Source organism: Opisthocomus hoazin, chromosome 2, assembly GCF_030867145.1.
Source record: "Opisthocomus hoazin isolate bOpiHoa1 chromosome 2, bOpiHoa1.hap1, whole genome shotgun sequence".
Classification (NCBI taxonomy): domain Eukaryota; kingdom Metazoa; phylum Chordata; class Aves; order Opisthocomiformes; family Opisthocomidae; genus Opisthocomus; species Opisthocomus hoazin.
This window is the reverse complement of record NC_134415.1, coordinates 49,605,253-49,623,165: the sequence shown is the minus strand read 5'-3', so window position 1 is coordinate 49,623,165 and position 17,913 is coordinate 49,605,253. Positions and strand designations below refer to the sequence as shown.

General features: G+C 36.5%; 1 protein-coding gene across 6 annotated transcripts in view; it reads right to left on the bottom strand.

Moving 5' to 3' along the window:
* XPO1 (exportin 1) overlaps positions 1–17,913 on the bottom strand; it is a 39,597-nt gene that overhangs the window by 6,960 nt on the left and 14,724 nt on the right. For all 6 annotated transcript variants that reach the window (XM_075413543.1, XM_075413545.1, XM_075413542.1 and 3 more), the window contains 14 exons: positions 12,027–12,088; positions 11,905–11,949; positions 11,635–11,816; positions 11,384–11,432; positions 11,181–11,300; positions 10,945–11,073; positions 9,235–9,393; positions 6,255–6,452; positions 5,481–5,619; positions 3,347–3,528; positions 2,343–2,499; positions 2,085–2,248; positions 1,148–1,282; positions 42–225 (listed from right to left, as the gene is read on the bottom strand). In XM_075413543.1, the coding sequence (XP_075269658.1) occupies positions 42–225; positions 1,148–1,282; positions 2,085–2,248; positions 2,343–2,499; positions 3,347–3,528; positions 5,481–5,619; positions 6,255–6,452; positions 9,235–9,393; positions 10,945–11,073; positions 11,181–11,300; positions 11,384–11,432; positions 11,635–11,816; positions 11,905–11,949; positions 12,027–12,088 (1,905 nt within the window). The remainder of the gene's footprint in view (positions 1–41; positions 226–1,147; positions 1,283–2,084; positions 2,249–2,342; positions 2,500–3,346; positions 3,529–5,480; positions 5,620–6,254; positions 6,453–9,234; positions 9,394–10,944; positions 11,074–11,180; positions 11,301–11,383; positions 11,433–11,634; positions 11,817–11,904; positions 11,950–12,026; positions 12,089–17,913) is intronic.

The following is a 17,913-nucleotide window of genomic DNA, read 5'->3' as shown; positions in this document are numbered from 1 at the left end:
CTGCTAACTCCCATGTTCAGGAAGGACGCGGAAATTCTTACCGTTAGCCTGAATAGCTGCAGAAATATTTTCACTTAGGCACTTGTACACATTCAGCATATCTAAATAAATTCTTCCAAGCTGAATCACAAAGGGGTGGCCAACTGCTTTACATGCTCTTACATTGGTTTTCAGAATGCTACCAAGCTGCTTAACGGTTTCAGGATCCTTTAGAATATCAACATTCTGTTAAAAAAATTGAGTACATTGTTTCATGAATAAAATTGTCCTTTACCTTTCAATATAAAAGTGTAAGTTTAAATAATTTATCTTACACACTGCATTAAAGAACCTATCACTGAAATTTATGGACTTTATATATACACTGCTGTTTACTTCATGGCACTTGCCACTACCTTAAACAGAGAGTCAGGATAAAACTTGAGTTGATTTAATTCCGCAGAAGTATTTTTGCTGCAGTGGTACAACCATTATTCTAGTTGAAGAAAGAAAAAAACTAAGAAAGAGAGACTAAGAAGGTGAAACAGACAGAAGTGGTCCAAAGGAAACGCAGTATGTTCTTACTTTAAGAGGGAAGCCAGAGTAAGGAAAGTAACTCAAGCTCGCTTAAGTTTCAGGATCTTAATTAGATTAACTCCAAATGGATTCATCTTGTGCTGTACAAAACTGTTGTTCTTTAATTTGTGGAGATAACGTATTTTGAAAAGACTGAAAGAATTGGAAGTCAAAAATAAGAAATAAAGATGTACTTTAAGAGAACGATGGAAAAGAAAGGTGGAAGAGTGAACAGTGTTTTTAGCATTTTAACTTTTCTGTTGTTCAAAAAGAAAATCCCACTTCTAGCCAGGTGAAAGGGAACCTTGGGGGGAAAAAAAACCACAACCTACTGGAACATCGTGTACAGTAACAGAAAATTGTCCTTTAAATCACATTAAAGCCAGCATTTGTTTTGTCATTTATGTCTCCTCTCTCCATACAACACCTTTTCTGTTATGTCAATCATTGCTTTAGCCATCTTTTAATAAAGTCCACCACAGCTGTGTACGCTTAATGTCATGCCATGTGAAAAATGAATGCAGGGCGAGAGAAACATTTAGCAAGTTTTCTTTATCTGAACACAGAATACACTTAAAATTTATGAGCTTACTTTCGTTGCCTGTTGAATTATGCTGTCCCATACTTGATTAGGTAGCAACATGTATTTTTCTATCAGATGCTCCTGCACAGTCTGGTCTGTCTGTGCCCCAATCATGTATCCTACTGCTTCATAGAATGTATGCACCTGATTGGAACAAGTAGTCAAACACAACAGTTAAAAAGGAGTAAGGAAAATTTTACACTGGTCTGAAATACCACTTAGTGAAGGGTGAAAATGGGTTCACTGTCTAAATACCTTTTCCCCCTCTTGATGTTGCAAGATCCTTTTCCATTCTTTCATCACGTGTAAAACAAACCTCCATTCCCTTCCCTTCAAATGCCACTATAAACATCCCAGGGTCTTTCTTTATTTTGCCATCATATCCTGAAGTGAGGAAGCTCAGACGTATGCCGTTTAACTCTTAACTAGATGTTACCAGACAGGTTTAAACGGTGGACTGGATTACATCACTCCTTTACGTACCTTCTTCCAGATGCCAGATCCACTCTGCCCAAAGTTTCAGTACATTATTGCAGCACCTCAGTGTGTGTCACATGTGCGCACTACTCTCTCACTTTATGAGCTGTGCCCTTCCTAGACATAGGTGCTTTTTGATTGTTCCTGACCCCCTCTTCACAAATACAGTAGCTACAGGGATGCTATTATAGTAGGATATTACTCTTTCCTGTATCAGAACCACAAAATTAGATTCAGTATCTTATTTACTTGTTAAAACATTCCAGAAATCAAAATTCCAACTAAATGCACTTTAATTCTCCTCCCAAGCATTCTAATGGAGATCTCAGTAATGCAACCTGATCATACTATTGATACCATAACACTGTCACAAACAAAAAACTAAGGAATACAATTCAAGCCTTGAAAACCACTACTGTAACTTCTGATTAGTCTTTAGGAATTATCCACAAACCTGAATTAAACATACCTGTTGTGGCTGAAGGTCACAGATGATTGTATTAATATTGTTCAAGATTTCATCAATAAATGGCATGACCTCTCCCACTTGAACCTGAACGAAATGTCGGCGGCATTTTTGTGCTATTTTTATGAAGGTATCACAAGCCATATCCTGGACGCCATCATGGGTTTCTAAATTAAATCAAGTCAGTTACTGCTTTGTATTTTTCCCTATACAGGTGCATGTTTTAATAATTACAACAGCGAGTAAAAAACAGATAATTACCATGCATAAATTCAAACAGCTTGTTGACTACTGTCTTCAAAAACTTCCAGTGAGCTCTCAAAAACCGTGGGTACTGACCTACTATATACATTATATTTGATGCAATAATGGCTTTATTATCTTTTCCTCGCTTTTGTTCACAGAGTCCCAGGAGATCCTACAACATAACATAGTTTTAGTTTCCTCTCCAAGTTTGTACAGTTCAATTAAAAGCACTATAAGACAAAGCATAAAAATCCTACAAGGAGCTGTATTAAAATAAAGGAGCATGGTTGCCAACATCAAGTTCAAAGTACAAATAAAAAAACAAACAAAAAACCCATGTGGGTTAAGACTTGGGGGATGCAATTATGTAAGTTTAATTAAACCAGGAACACTATTTTCAGCTATGGAATCTCCATTTTAAATATAACTAAAGACCTCTGCAGGGGGAACTTCAACAAGCCCCACAGTGTTGAACACTGATCAAACAGTTGATACCAATACAGATTCCACATCAAACAGAAGAACTAAATCTTCTGTATGAATTCGTATGACTTGTTAAAGTAAGGTCCATTACTCTAGTAAAAAGTGTTTTGTGCCTACACTCTTCCATACACACATTTACCAAAAAATTCACTTTGATCACTGAGTATTTGGAAAACAGCAAAACAGGAGGCTGCTATCTAGTTAAAAATGTGGGTTATTTTGCCACTCTGCTTTACTTCACTACCAATTCCTTTTCATCTCTTCTGCATCCTTGAAGAAAAACACTTCATCATAAACTTTATTTTATTCCTGAAGTTTCCAGTATGAAAAGGCTATTTGGATTAATGCATTGTTCATGATTAACAAATTTATCAACCTTAAATTCAGGACATAAGATTTCCCACTAATTTATTCTTATCAACTTGCTTGCCGTACAAGGTAGCTTACTAAGAACATACAGCATTATTTTGGTTAACTTAGCTTCTTGAGCATAAACTACAAAGCATAACAAAACTATTAGCTTTGTACCATGATACCTTAATTACTGTAACAAGGAATCTTTTTTCATCTTCTTCATGCATTGCACCACTGATTGAGCCTATAGCCCAACACAGAGTATTCAAATTTTTCCAAGACCATTCTGTCCCATTCACTTGATTGTGAAGTTTTTCAGTCATAATTCGTTCTGTGTCTGCATAATCCAGATGTGTAAGATAAACTGAAAGACATCAATGCATTTTAAAGCAACAACTTGGATCACAATTCCATAGGCAAAGTTAAATTCTTTGGTTTAAAAAAAAAAAAAAATACAACCAAATTGTTAGGTAAGTGTAATGCTTCTTTCCTTAACTCGTGACAGCACAAGCTAAAAATCTAAACATGTATTTGTTAAAACTGTATTTTAAAGATGTACAGTAAATTTTATTGATTATTTATGTTTGTTCGAAGGGATCTCAGCAAAACACCACATGCAAGCAACGTGAAAAGTCTAACTCAGTGAAGGTCTCACATACCAGTCAAATCAGCAAAGTTACTACGTTAAATTGTTAACAAAGGGCATACACACTGATGGTCTACAGGGAATATGGGATTTGCTATATATGTGGGACATTACGCTTTATGCAAGAATTCAACCAATTTTCTTCTGCTCTTTATTTCAGTGTCATTAAGTCTGCTGGTTGCAATAAATACCATCTCCATTAAAGTGGGGATGGTACTCCTGAACAAGTCTAGCTGGGAAGATTCAAGTATCACAACTCAGACACTTGCACTAGCCCCTAATAGGATTAGGGTCTCTAACATAAAATTATAAATCCCAGAAAGTCACAAGCAATTTAAGGCCAGATTCAGATATAGATTTTTACTGTGCCACAGAATACAGCTGCCACTGTTCTTCTTTTATTTTTTTAAGTGAATCTTAAAGATAATACACTATACACACTAATTAACACCAGAAATCAAACACTAACTAAATCTGCATTTCTATTTAAATAATCCTGTATCTGGAAATATGACTAAGACTCAGAACATACAGTAATAATTTTAATACCATAAATTAAAAATTTAATACAATAAAACAAAAGAATGTGTGTTGCATATGAAAAGATATTAGAACAATTAATCCAATGCTGGCTGTACCTACAAGTACAAAGGTGAGAATAAAAAAAAAATCCACACTTTGCATCACATAGCTTTTTCCCCCCCCTCACTTCTGGTTTATAAACCTGTTACTAAACACCCAGTGTTCCCTTAAAGCATCTGCATTTGATAGAAAAATACTTAGTATTGAAGGTCAGATGTCCTAAATGTGACAATGCTGATCTCCCCTGCCCACTCAATTTGCAGTTAAGACTCTGAATTTTTTTCTTGCCTCAAAAAAATTAAGTTATCATTCACAATACATAGGGACTATCAATTCACTATTAAAACGGTCACAGTTGAACATGAGATTTCTAAAGATAATAGTATACTAGTATACACACATTAAAAATAAAATACACTTGCTACATTAAATGCTATAGAAATATCAATTCTGGTGTTCTTCAGTGTGCTCACAGCTTTTTTTTTTTTTCTTTCCCTATGTGATATGTAATTAATTGCAGCTTCTGTACTTTCAAGCAAGACCTCAGCACTAACTTCAGATGGTATTTTTGAACCTTAAGTTCAGGCTGGAATTCTGGGTTTTGTTTAAGAATACCACAATAAATTTAAAGGGTATTCAGAAGACCTATTGAAGGAAGAAAAAATTTTTGCTGAAAAGTGCTTGGTTTACACAAGACTACAACTACAAGTGAAGTAATAACCAGCAAGCCCTCCTCAGAAAAATCCTTTTAATTTAACAGCTTTCTGACAAAACTAAGGTTTCACTGGATCTGAAACATTTTGGTAAAGGAACACCAAAAGATGTTGTTCAATGGGAAAATGCAAGGGACAAAAATTAGGTACTGTATTACTACTTACACAAGTTATACAACTCTACAAACATACACAACAGAAAACTTTAGACCAACACTGCCTCGCCTCCTCCCTTTCAAGTGTGTGTACTACTCCTCACTGATAATCATCTTACCCACATGGTAATTCAGATCATAAGCTACAATTCTGTAACATACATGCTGTTGACGCAGCTGCCCAGACCTAGAGCACAAAACTACCAGCTAGTACACTTACCCAATGTTTCTCTCATATTTTTGTACAAGTTTATGGAATCTGTATCCTTCATGAATTCTCGTACTACCTCGCCTTGATCATTTTCCACAACTAGGACTTCTTCAGGTTTAGCCATACGGCTTACCATTAGCAATCGAACCTGTACGTTGCAAAGAAAGTTAAAATTGAATCGACCTGTAACATGAAAATACACACATGGCTCTGCAGGTGTTTCCAGAACCCTTCTAAAGGGTATATCCAGCACTTCATGAGACTATCTCACATTAAGATTCTACAGACACATGTTAACTAAAAAGCTATTAAGAACAAAGCCTGCTGATTTCTCTCTCTCCATGAACAAGTTGAGTAGTTAAAAAAAAAAAAAAAAATAACAAAACAAAACCGAACCTATGAAGTAGCTTCAAAATGTTTATGTAGTATTGGGGGTCTTTTAAAGACCACTTTTTCCATATACACATATTTTTTCCCCCAACTGTAACACTCCAGCCTTTATCTGTTTGAAGAAGTAGTTTAATATGGATTTTTTAATTCTTACATGCATAGTAAGTATCTTAAAAAACTGGAAACACCTTATTAATACTCCCTGTCATATAATGGTGTAATCTTTTAAGTATTTTCGCAAATGCAGCACATTAAATAACTAGAGTTGAATCAATTACCAACTACTCAAAGCAAGAAAAGTTTTCTTGGATCACCCCTTACATGAAGCAAAATCTCTAAATTCAGGAACAGTATCTAAATCTTTACAGTACCTTTTACTTAAGCATGGATTACCTTGGACAATACAGGCAAATAAAGCTGTCTCCTTGGAGGAACATCGAAGTGTTGACTTCCCGAAAGCAACGGAGAAGCAGATGTTGAAAATGGACTTTCCCTGTACAGCTCAGCAGCTAAATGATTCCAATATTCAAGACAAATTTTGAAAATTTCAGTTTCTTCAACTTCTGATACCAGTAACATATAATGAAGAGCCTGGAAAAGCATGGTTTAAACATGTGATTACTAATTATTTTTGCAGATAAAACCCACACTGCTTCAAGTTCAGTTATCCAAACACTGATAAAATGCCAAATTAACACAAAAATTAGGAACAAGAAGCATTAACATTGCAATAATGTTACTTACAAGTTCTGACTGGCAGAGCAACTCAAAAACAAAGCACCCTGTCAATTACTGTTATTTTCAAAGTTTGCATAAATTCTTGAATCTAAAGTAGCCTAAAGACATCTTAAAAAAAAAAATGCCACAGCCAAATCAGCCTGTTTGTAAATTATCAAAGTCACAGCCTCTGGAGCTTCTGCAAGGGAATTACTTTTTTTTTTTTTTTTTTTTTTTAAGAGTCTCAAAAAACCATCAACAGCTAGCTTCAATGACTGCTATTCTCAAGACTATTACTGCTACTTTATTTTGGATCCTTATATCCTTCAGAACTGAAGGCAATCAAAGCCATACTGCTCACTTGCTTTACACAGAAATCATCTGCCAGAACATTTTCAACTTCTTTACTGATAGAACAACCAAAGCAGACTGAGAAGGGAAGGCCACTGATGCAATTCTGACAGACTGAGATACCAACCATACAAATTTGAACTACATTTGCCTAGCTTATTTTTCAGTCCCCTGGTGAAAGATATCAAAGCAATAGCCTACCAGTGCACAAACAGAATGAAATAATGCAATCTGAAGACATTTTCATACCTTAGATACTATAGTAACTCTAAGTATTTTAGATGGTAAAGACCTGATTCAGCATCTGTATCTACAATGTCAAAAGAGGGATGCAAAACAACCATACATTAGTCATATACACATCAATTTTTCTTGGTAATTTCACTTCCAATAACTTATGTAGCTTCCTTCACCAGTCTACGGAACTCCAGTGGATCTATGGAACAATTTGAGAAGATCCGATACATCCAAAGTGCAGAAATAAACAGGTTAGAATGACACAGAACTTTAAAGTGACTGTGGAACTACATTCCACTACACTGCAACTTACAAAAGTGAAATTTACAACTGTTTTAGGGCAGCTCAAGAACTTTGTGAAACATTTTCAACATCCTATACAATATTCAAAGTCGATCAGAACTGCACTTTGCAGATGCCAGTTTTAAAGAAGAATTTAACATAGTTACACCAGAGAACAGAGAAGGCCAATATGTAGAAATCCCATTACAGCTTACGCACAATTGCACAGGACATGCCAGCAGCTTCAGGCATTTATACAGGGCTTCCTAACAACACCTCAACAAAGGTAGAAACTTCAGCTTTGCTTCCCCAATTCAAAGCTATTTCAAAAACTTACTACTTGTAAGTTCACGAATTATTTGGGAACTGTTGATAGTTGTTCTTTTTAAAATAAGTAAGTGATACCCCTCTTAGTCTATTTTCTAAACAAGCTACAATTTGATACTTGAAACCAACTTACACATCTTTTGTGTGTACACAACTTCTTTTCCAGAAGAAATTTATTCGGAATACTGGCTGGAAAAGGGACCGGAATTCAGATAGACATGTTAAGATTATAGCTAATCCACCTGCAAGATGTACTTCCCCCTCCCAATGGAGCCTGGTCTCCAGGTTTAACCATGCTATTATTGTTTTTCTGCCTCTGTCTCAGGGCAGTTCCTAACCCTGTTGCCTCCGTACCTGCACAAGGCTTGATTCTGGGCACAGGAAGTGGTGCTTCAAGGGGTTATGGAGCCAGTTTCATCCCCCTGGAGCTCAGCAGTGGGAGGGTGCTAGCAAAAAAGTCACCACAAAACAGCTCACCCTCAGCAAAATTTTTGTTCATAATTAAAAAAACATAACTGAAAAACCCTATTTGTGTGACCTAGACCTACTACAGTATGAGATAGTATCTTGAGTGTTTAGTAGTCGCCTAGAATTTAAGCTTTTCCAACCCTTTGTTCTTGGCTGAATTTCCAATAATTGCCACAGACCCCTGTGGTTTTGATGGGGAAGTTGTACTTTACTGTCAAAATCAACAAGAATGCAGCAGTCTCCAAGAAAAGATGGGAACAAGCAGAGAGGAGGGACAACTGTAAATCTTATTCTCAGCAACTGCTGTAAGACAGCTGATAACTGAGGCCTGCAGGTCCTCCAAGACCAGTAATACTACAATAAAGCACACACACTCACTTGGTAGAGCTCTGCCATTAAGCGTTACTGGCATACATAGTCTTTCACTTCATAGGAACGTAGTATCATCCTTGAGGATTATATTTAATAAACTTTGGGAAATGGCAAAATGAGGCAATAAGCTACACCAGCACAGAAGTGCTGAACTACAGCATGCACTGTACCCTAGAAACCAGCTTTGTATGCTGCATAAAAATATAACTGAGCTGCTTCACACAGACTGATGAAAGTATAGCAACACCTTCTCTACATGAGTTCAACACGAAATACAGAATCCATGGAAAAACTGAAACTTCCTGAATTTATTTTAAAGCTGTATTTAACACTTTCAAGGAGGAACCAGTAAGAAGAGGAAGCAACAGAGACTTACAGCGTTCAAACACTGTATTAGTATAGGAATACTGAAAATAGAATGTCACTGAAGCATACTAGGAAACAAAAATTTTGAAAGTTTTTTTTATATTCATGTGATTTACTAGTTATGTGAAGGAAACTGGATCTTTTTTCCTCTTCTATACTTAAGTACAATGATCTAGGCATTATGTTAGTATCACAACCTTCAAGTATGAGAAGTATTGTTGCATTTTCAAAGTGGATAAACTGAGCAACTCACCTCCATTAATGTTTCCCTCAGATTTAATCTTTTTTCTATAAGTTGACCATGTTCCTTGAGGAACGTGCAGAGAAACAAACTGAGATTCTGAATGAAGTTCTGTTCATCGTCTTTTCCGTTTGAGTACGCAAGTCGGATATTGGTATTTAAAGGAAGCATCTAATAAAAAGGATACAGACATCATCAAGAATTTCCCATTTTATACAGAAATAGAACTACTGTATATTAAGAAATATTTTGCTCTTTTGGCAAAAAAATCCCTTTGCTTTTCATGGCATTACTCTTTAGAGAGCTTTCTTACACAAAAGTCTTACAGTTCCTTGATTTCATGCTTGATCCCAAGATGGACAGTAAGGTGAAAATGCAAACAGATACAAAAGTTCTGATGAACTAAACCTTCTTCCACCCCTTGTAAAAGCAGCTGTAAACAAGGAAAGTATCTACTCTATCACAGACATTTCCAGCTGGCATGGGACAAAGAAGTTCTTTAGAAGTGTTTGTTACCTGTCCCTAGTAACATGAAGTTTCAAAGTATTAGGTCATCATAATGTTAAAACAACGTGAAACAGCTCCGTAATATTTAGAAATTAGCAAGGACAACTCTGAAGGGTACTGGAACATGTTTTTCAGTAATCTTGTAGAGATCTCTGGTACCTCTTAAGAGATGTGTCATAATACACTAAAATATCTTCAACATTGTTGTCAAGTAGTGAACTACATTCCTTAATGTCAACACTACTAAGCTACAGAACAGAGAGAACAAAGCTTAACATTTTTGCTGCTGCCAGCTTTTGTGTGGTTTTGAGCACTCTTCAGCTTCATTTTACAAAGCCAAGAGAGTGTCAAATATTAGCAATAAATGCAACAGTTTGCATCAAATTCATATGTAACAGTCACACTAAAAACCTGCAGATTGCAAAATATGCCCAATATACAATCTGGCATTCAACTGATGTTTTGAGGAAAAACCTAGGCCAAATGTATTGGCATTTAGAATCAAGACCATCATCTGTAAAAACTGAGAAAGTCATGTTCAGCTACACATAACAACTTTGGTGTGTGCAAATATGTGCCTTTAAATATAAGTATAACTGAAAAAAAATCCTATAGCTCCACTTGAAGCTGGGGGAAAAGAAGGGCATTAAAGGAAGCATGCCTATTCTAAAGAACATCCAAGATAAACCAACACTGCAAATACAGCTAAAACAAAACAAAAAAAAAAACTGTCAAAAAACCCTTCAACTGTCCACTTAAAGATGCAAATACAGTGAGGAAAGCTACAAACTCATGTGTCTGAATCTGAACTGCTCAGAGGGGAATCATCCAATTATATGAAGTATAGGTTTATATGACAAACGTTTCTTTCAGTTTCAAAAATTAAGCAGTGACTTGCAGAAGTTATGTCAGTTTAGGTCTTATGAGTCATGCAGTACACACTTTGTTGCATCTCTCTCAACTTTCCCCATCAGACAGCTCAAGTACTCAAAGCACCTCTTAAATTAATCAAAACAAATCAATGCAGCAGAAATGCAGCTGTGATCTAGAGTCAGAAAAATACACTTACCATCTTCTGATCAAGCCATAAATACCACTGAAAAACAAGTTTTGCCCTGTCAAGAGCTCTGTAATGAATATAAACTTGTAAACTGAACTAACTTCAACTGATTTTGCGAAACAAAACAGTCAAAAGAGATTTACAAAAAACATCACCTGTTTTAACTGCATCATGGTCAGTGTAAAAAGTGTTACAAACTGTTCTTCATACTGGCTTACACTGACACCTGCAATCTCTGTGAGGCACTTCAAAGAGACGTTACGAAACATGGGAACATTTAAGAACTATTGAGAGAAGAAAAAAAAATAAAGATTATTACAAGAGTGTTGCACACTAAGCTTTTTTGCAATTTATATATAAATTTAAGAGCCGACAATTTTTGCACGAGTACCTTGTATATTAGTGTGCTGATTAACTTGGTCTCAAATATATACCCCAATGGAATCCAGTTCAGAAATCGTAGCAAAGTTTCCAAAGTTGCATGAACTAAGGGAGCATTTTGGGAGTTTTCCTGTGAAAAACCATTAGGTTGACGATATTGTTAGGCACAATGGGGGGTCTTTTTTAAAATATCATTAAAGAAATAAGACTCACCATCACAAACTGACACAGTTGAAATATCTGAGAGAATTCATTGCACATGCTGTAAAAAAATAAATTAAAAATTAAGCATTTCCACATTACATAAACAATCCTGTCTACTTTAATGAAAATGCCTATGCTCACAGAACAGGTTCTGACAACCTATGTCCAGGGAGGCAGACAGGTGTTCACTCAAAAGCTCAAAGTGAGAGCAGCAAGCACAAAGTCTACCCTATTTATAAGTTGTAAATACATATACTTGCCTGTCTTTCAAATGCTTAGCTTTAACTTGAGTAATCTGGCCGCTGGAAAAATCAAATACTTCCTCACTCAATAGTTTAAGGATCACCATATTATTCTGACAAAGGCTTTCACTAGTCCTGCTTGCTCCAACAATATCGCTTATAAAAGTTGGCCAGTGCTTTGGCCATTCCTGTTTCAGTATCTGAAAAGTCAAGCATCCATACGTTAGATACGTATGCAAAGCCAAACACTTTATAACAAGATTTAAAACTTTATGAACTCTATCTTACCTGAACAAGAATCATATTCAGTTTCCCAATATACACTTTCTCTTTCTGGAGAAGAGAAGAGAAGAGTCAGGTTCTGCATAATATTCCCCTCCCTCTTCCTCCCCTGAAAAGGATTCACTTACTTCTACACATGTTGGATCAGATGAGGTCTTGATAATTAGGCCGACAACGTATTTTTTAATACCTGCAGAAGAGTTAGGAATTTATTTTCAACTATGCCAGATATCACAAATGTAATAATAGTTTTGAATTCACGTGTTTTGAAACACCTCTAAGGAACATATGTGCATGTGTCAGTAGGCATCCCTCTTAACTTGTGTGCTATATGGAAAAAAATCCACCTGTGTATCAATTCTGCAAGAGGATATATCAGATGTACAAAATGGCTTTACATTTAAGCTATTCCACAACAAAGCAAAAGGAAAAAACACTAAGGATTAGAGTGTACTTGTAGTAATTTGCCCCAGATCAATCTATCAGCTTCCTAAAGGCTGCAAGAAATTGTGAGAAACCCTGCACTGGCAGCACTGCACAACACTGTATTGGGCTGACAATGAAATGCAAGACAAAACACAAACGAGTCCTCCATCTTCTTTGACTAATGCTTTAGTAAAAAAACAGTAAGCTCCAAGAATAAATAGAGCTTCGTAAGCATGACTCCAGTTTTAATGCCAAGTTAGCTAGAATTGCACAGAAAGCTTTGATAATCACCTTCACTGGTATGTAGAAGTTCAGAGATGCTCCAGTTTACTTAGGTGATACTTTTTAAACACAGGAATTCCTATGCACAGTATTTAAAAATGAAACACCATACCAGAGCTTAGCAAAGTTTTCCCCACACAATCTTGCAAGAATGAAACTTAAAATTTTATTCACCAATATAGTACAATGAACTTTGCTTTGGTACCACACATGGATGTTATAAAACTCTTAATAAATTCTGGTTTATTGTGCTTATTTTTTTTTGCTTAAATTAACAATTGTCAACTGGGGGCACAAACTGTATTCACATCACTGATTTTGTTGCATTTCTTCTACAAATTCTCAGCTCCACCACAAAGAAAAACCCACTGTAACAAGCTATACTGCCTAAAGTTTCATTTTGCCACCTAATCCTCAGCTCTCTCCTCATCATTAACCTATCACTTACTGAAGACACAGAAACAATGGCTTTCCAAGTGACTTTTCATCCCAAGATACATATCTAAAACCATTCTGTAAAAAAAACCTCTGATTTCACAGCATGTACAGAGGATCTGGAGTCATGAACCAGACAAAATTACTAATAGTTCCACTCCAACGTAGTTTTGACACAATGATTGATCTGAGCATACCAGGGATTAAACACTTCAAACTGGGCAAGCATTTTCTTGTCAAAGGGAAGTTTTAGAATAGGTGTATGTTTTGCTATTCAACTTCATGAACCCAAAATCTCGTTCCAACCATTTCTTCAACAAGACAGTCAACTGACTCATGGGGACAAAATGCATACGTTGAAGATTTTAGAAAAAGTTGTCACTACCAAGACAAAGTTTTGCCTTGCGTTGAAGACATTTTGTTTTCCCCTAGCCACTATTCTAATTTTTAAAACATTTTAAAACATTTTAAAACATTTTCAAGACTTTACCAGAAGTAGTCATTTTTTTGCACTTCGGGCCTGCACAACAAGATTAAAAGCAACAGTTCAGTGACTGCATTCTCATGAAATCTGGAAAAAACAAGTCTAGACTTTGAGCCATTAGATACATACTAGACAGGAGCTGTTCTATAGGTAGTTCCAACTACAGCTGAAATTATTCATCCTTATTAACCGGGATCAATCCATATTACTCCAGAAGAACGGTCATTAACAAAATAAATATCACTGTCGGTCACTGGTAAGAGTTATTACCAAGCACTAGCATTAGTCTGACATCATAGGCATGTCCTAGTATTTTAAAGCAAGAAAACACACACTTCACTGAAGCATTACAGTAATTCACACATGAGATTTGAAAGCCCCCAAAATAGTATGGAAATACCTTTGCAGTGCCAGAAACTAAACTACTGTAACTATGCCAAACGACTAAGGGAAGCCTACTGTTGCAAAACTTTGCATTTCAAAAAGGAATTAGAAAGTGAGCTTTGTTCTTAGGCTTCCAACTCCAAAGCTGCATATTTTCCATCTTGCTGCATCAATAATATTATGCTGTTTAGTTACAACTTGAATGCTATGCCACCATTGATCTAGCCTTGAGATCAGCAGATGAAAACAGCTGGTCAGGTCCAACGATTCTCCACTGAAAAAAAATGGTGACCACAGCTCAAAAGACAACCTGAAAAGCTTGCTAGTATTCATTGGTCATGCTGCAGACTTCTAAGGTCTTCCATCCAGTGAACAAAGTCATATTCTTAATCCCTTAAAAGCAGCAGCTATCCAATTCTCTAATGCTTTTTTTGGCTTAAATGACATTTTCTACTTTTTTTTTTAAATGGAAGTATTGTGGTTTCTGCTCCATATTTAATAGCTCATTTCTTTATCATTCCACACGAAAGGTAATTCTCAGTAAAACATATTTCAACTGTGACAAAAATCAACACATAGGCTAGCTACCGTTTTTCAGCAGAACATGTCCAAGAAACTGTTCAAGGGTAGCAGTCCACTGGATTTGCTAAAATCAGTGTGTTCTGAGAACTTAAAAGTGTGACTTTAAAGAAGCAGGAACAGGACGTGCACAAACCACACAACCACTGCCTCCAATCACAGGAGCAGCTGAACAAGTTTTGAAGATGGCAACAACACAACTGCCAAGTTCAGACCCTTCACTGAGCCCAACAGGGAGACATAGACACTCCTGTTAAACAGACCTTCCAATATCACATAAGGGGGAAAAAAAACCCCGACCACAATACCCAGGATACATGTGACATCAAGGACCATCTGACATTACAATTATGCTGATCTCATGGCAACGTGAGACCAAAGGGAGCAGATCCTGCTTTCCATTCCAAAGCTTTAATTGACACAGCTCTGGCAGTCCTAGCACCTGCTCAAGAACTTGTTGAGAGGCTGAACTACTAGAAAGAGTTACCAAAAAAGTTCAATAGTTTTAAAACTGTTTTGAAATCATCTTCTGCCAGCTTAGCTTCCTGAATCAGTTCACTAAAGTGCCAGAGAAGCACCAGTACTGGCTCAAAACATCAAGAAATATATAGATGAGGAACACTTTTACCCACAACAGTTAAGCAGTAGATCAACCTGCTCAACCTCAAACCATGTTCTAATTATGAGAAAGGCTGGACATCATCACTATCAGAAGGCCTGGACTAGCACCACTTAACATATTCTGGTAAACAAAGTACAAAAAGTACTTTGTGCAAAGTACAAAAAAATGGGAGGACAGACCAAGGACATTAATTAAAGATCTGTACAAAGTTTCTGGATGAACATTAGCTATTGTAGTCCTTATGTGAAAGCTGCTCCTCTACAGAGGGGTAAACATTAAAACTGAAACACTTTCTAGAAGGAAAGTATTTTCACAGGTGACCCAAGCTATGCAATCGTTAGAGCTGAATGGGACAGTGAGGAGCATCACATTATCCAACATTAGTAAATTCTGCAGCCTAAACTTGAGAAGTGTGAAATACCCTCCAGTTTAATCTTTGGATGTGCTTTTAGAGGCAATTACATCTCATCTAGGCTGTGTAACCTGAGCTCAGAGAAGTTCCTATCATGACCGAATACAGCACACTACCATGAATGCACACAGTCAGCGAGTAAACACCTGTAGACAAAACTACTTCTTGTACTTAAGACATACAAGCACATCCTTTTATGCAGTTACAGAGCACAAACATTGAACAAGTGTTGAAAATTATCCTAACTGGTGCTGCAGATGCAAGTTCACACTAGTTTACTAAAATTAACAAGTTATGAGCTTTTTTAAAGAATAAGAGGCGTAAGTGAAGCAGGTGGACAATGTAACTCCACAAATTAACATAATTTTGCAACCAAAATTAGAATTGCAAATCCTAAAGCTGAGTTGTCCCCACCAGGGATGTTTGTACGCATACATACTTACACTAAACTGTTTAAATAGTCCTAAAATGTGGTCAAAACACCATCTTATTTTTAGTTTAAAGAAACAATGCTTTCCCATATTGTCCCACAAATCATCTTTCCCCGTTAGTGGTGAACCCAATCAATCCATCATCTATTTGTTTTTCAGCAGGTAAAAAAACCTAATCACAAAAATTCTTAAAAAGGGCAAAGAGCTTGTCTTCTCCCCCCCACCCCCAAGAAGTGCCATGTAGCTCGTTCCCCCTTCGTTACACTGAGAATCAAAGGAAAAAAAATTCTCTTTGTGAAGCAGGCCAGAAATTTCCATTAAGATATCTACTCACCCCACAAAAAAAATCTCTTCTACAGCAGCTTCCACTACATCAGCAGCTCTATACTTAATTCCAGGACCCTCCAGTAAGCCACAAAATGGCATCTCTCTGAGCACTTCCCTATCCCACCCAGCCCACCTCCCCCATTTCAAAATGAGAAAAGTTGTACAAGCAGTCCAAGTTTCATAATGAAGAAGCGCTTATCCATTCCAACTCAAAACACCCCAGAAAAGCTTGCTCTGCCCACAGGAACATAATTTCACTTCATACTGCAGGATTAATGAAATGTATCACTAAACTGGAAGACCAAGAAGCCTATATTTCTAGGCAGGTTTTCACACTATAAGAAAAAATCCTATTGAGACCATCGTACTGTAATCAAATGACATCCTTTATAAGCATTATTAAACAGTCAACTCTGTAAGAGTATCGAAGTTTAAAACCATTTAGTATCACCTCAAACCGAGAATTATTAGTTGAGAATGACAATACTCTGGAAATAAGCCAAGTTCACCACTGCCTGGGATGTTCTGGAATATGCCACGCACTCTTCACTAAAGCAGCCTCAATAAGGTTTGAATGAAAACCAAATCACATCATTTGTATACGTGTAAGAGCAAGCCAAAGCATTCTCTTAAAAGACTTACAAAGAACAAGTCTAACCCATTGCTATTGTCTGCTGCTAAATGTGTCTGCAGGCTGAACACGTAGGCCAGGAACCTCATTTAACGGAATTTTACCAATTCTGTGTTTCATAAACCCCACTTTTGTCTAGATAACCAGGTCAGCAATTGGTTCAAACTGCTGACTCCAAAAGCAAACAAAAAATTCAAGAACAAGAAAAAGCAGAGTAGTCACGTAAGTATTTTAGAAATGCAAATTGTTTTGCCCAATTCGTGTTTTGGATAGTCCACATGTATCTTCCCATAATTCTAAAAGTGCTTACAATCCTCAACCTGCAAAATCAATGACACCTGAGGAACAGGTTAAGTTAAAAGGTATCAAGGTCAGAAGAGCTGAAGACTAAAAGTTATTTTAAAATAAAAGCAAACTTAAGAATAGGGTTTCAAGTCCAAAGAACACATCTGAAGAAAACATACTTTCCTATTTGCATTTGGAATTCCAGGCTGGAAGCTAAAACCTCCCAGCATTCAGACAGAAGCGATAACAAAACCCTGGCTAACCTCAAGGCCCAACAAGTCACAGGTTGTTTCAAAAATTTTTTCATTCACTGACAGCTCAATTCAGGTCTGCTCTTCACTTTAACTCTAAAGCACTGCTATTGCTATAAAGAGAAAACAGTATATTCTCATAAATGGATGTAGTTTCATCTTAACTAAAAGACATGTCAGCTGTATTTACTACACAAATCAAATTAGACATGTTACATTTTATAAAGTAAAATATAAGGTAATATGAACTGATTAATCACCTGCATGAATTGCTTTGTTACCAAGCACTACTTTGTTACACTGAGTTTCAGTTTCCTGCACCCATATTTTACAAGTTGCACTTCAAACAGGAAAATCCTGTCAACTAAAGGAATGATTCAAGTCAGAATCAAGGAAACCTCAACTTAACCTGTCTTCTCATCTCCTGAGTAATCAAACCATCTGAACGAGCTCTGGAGCAGTTATT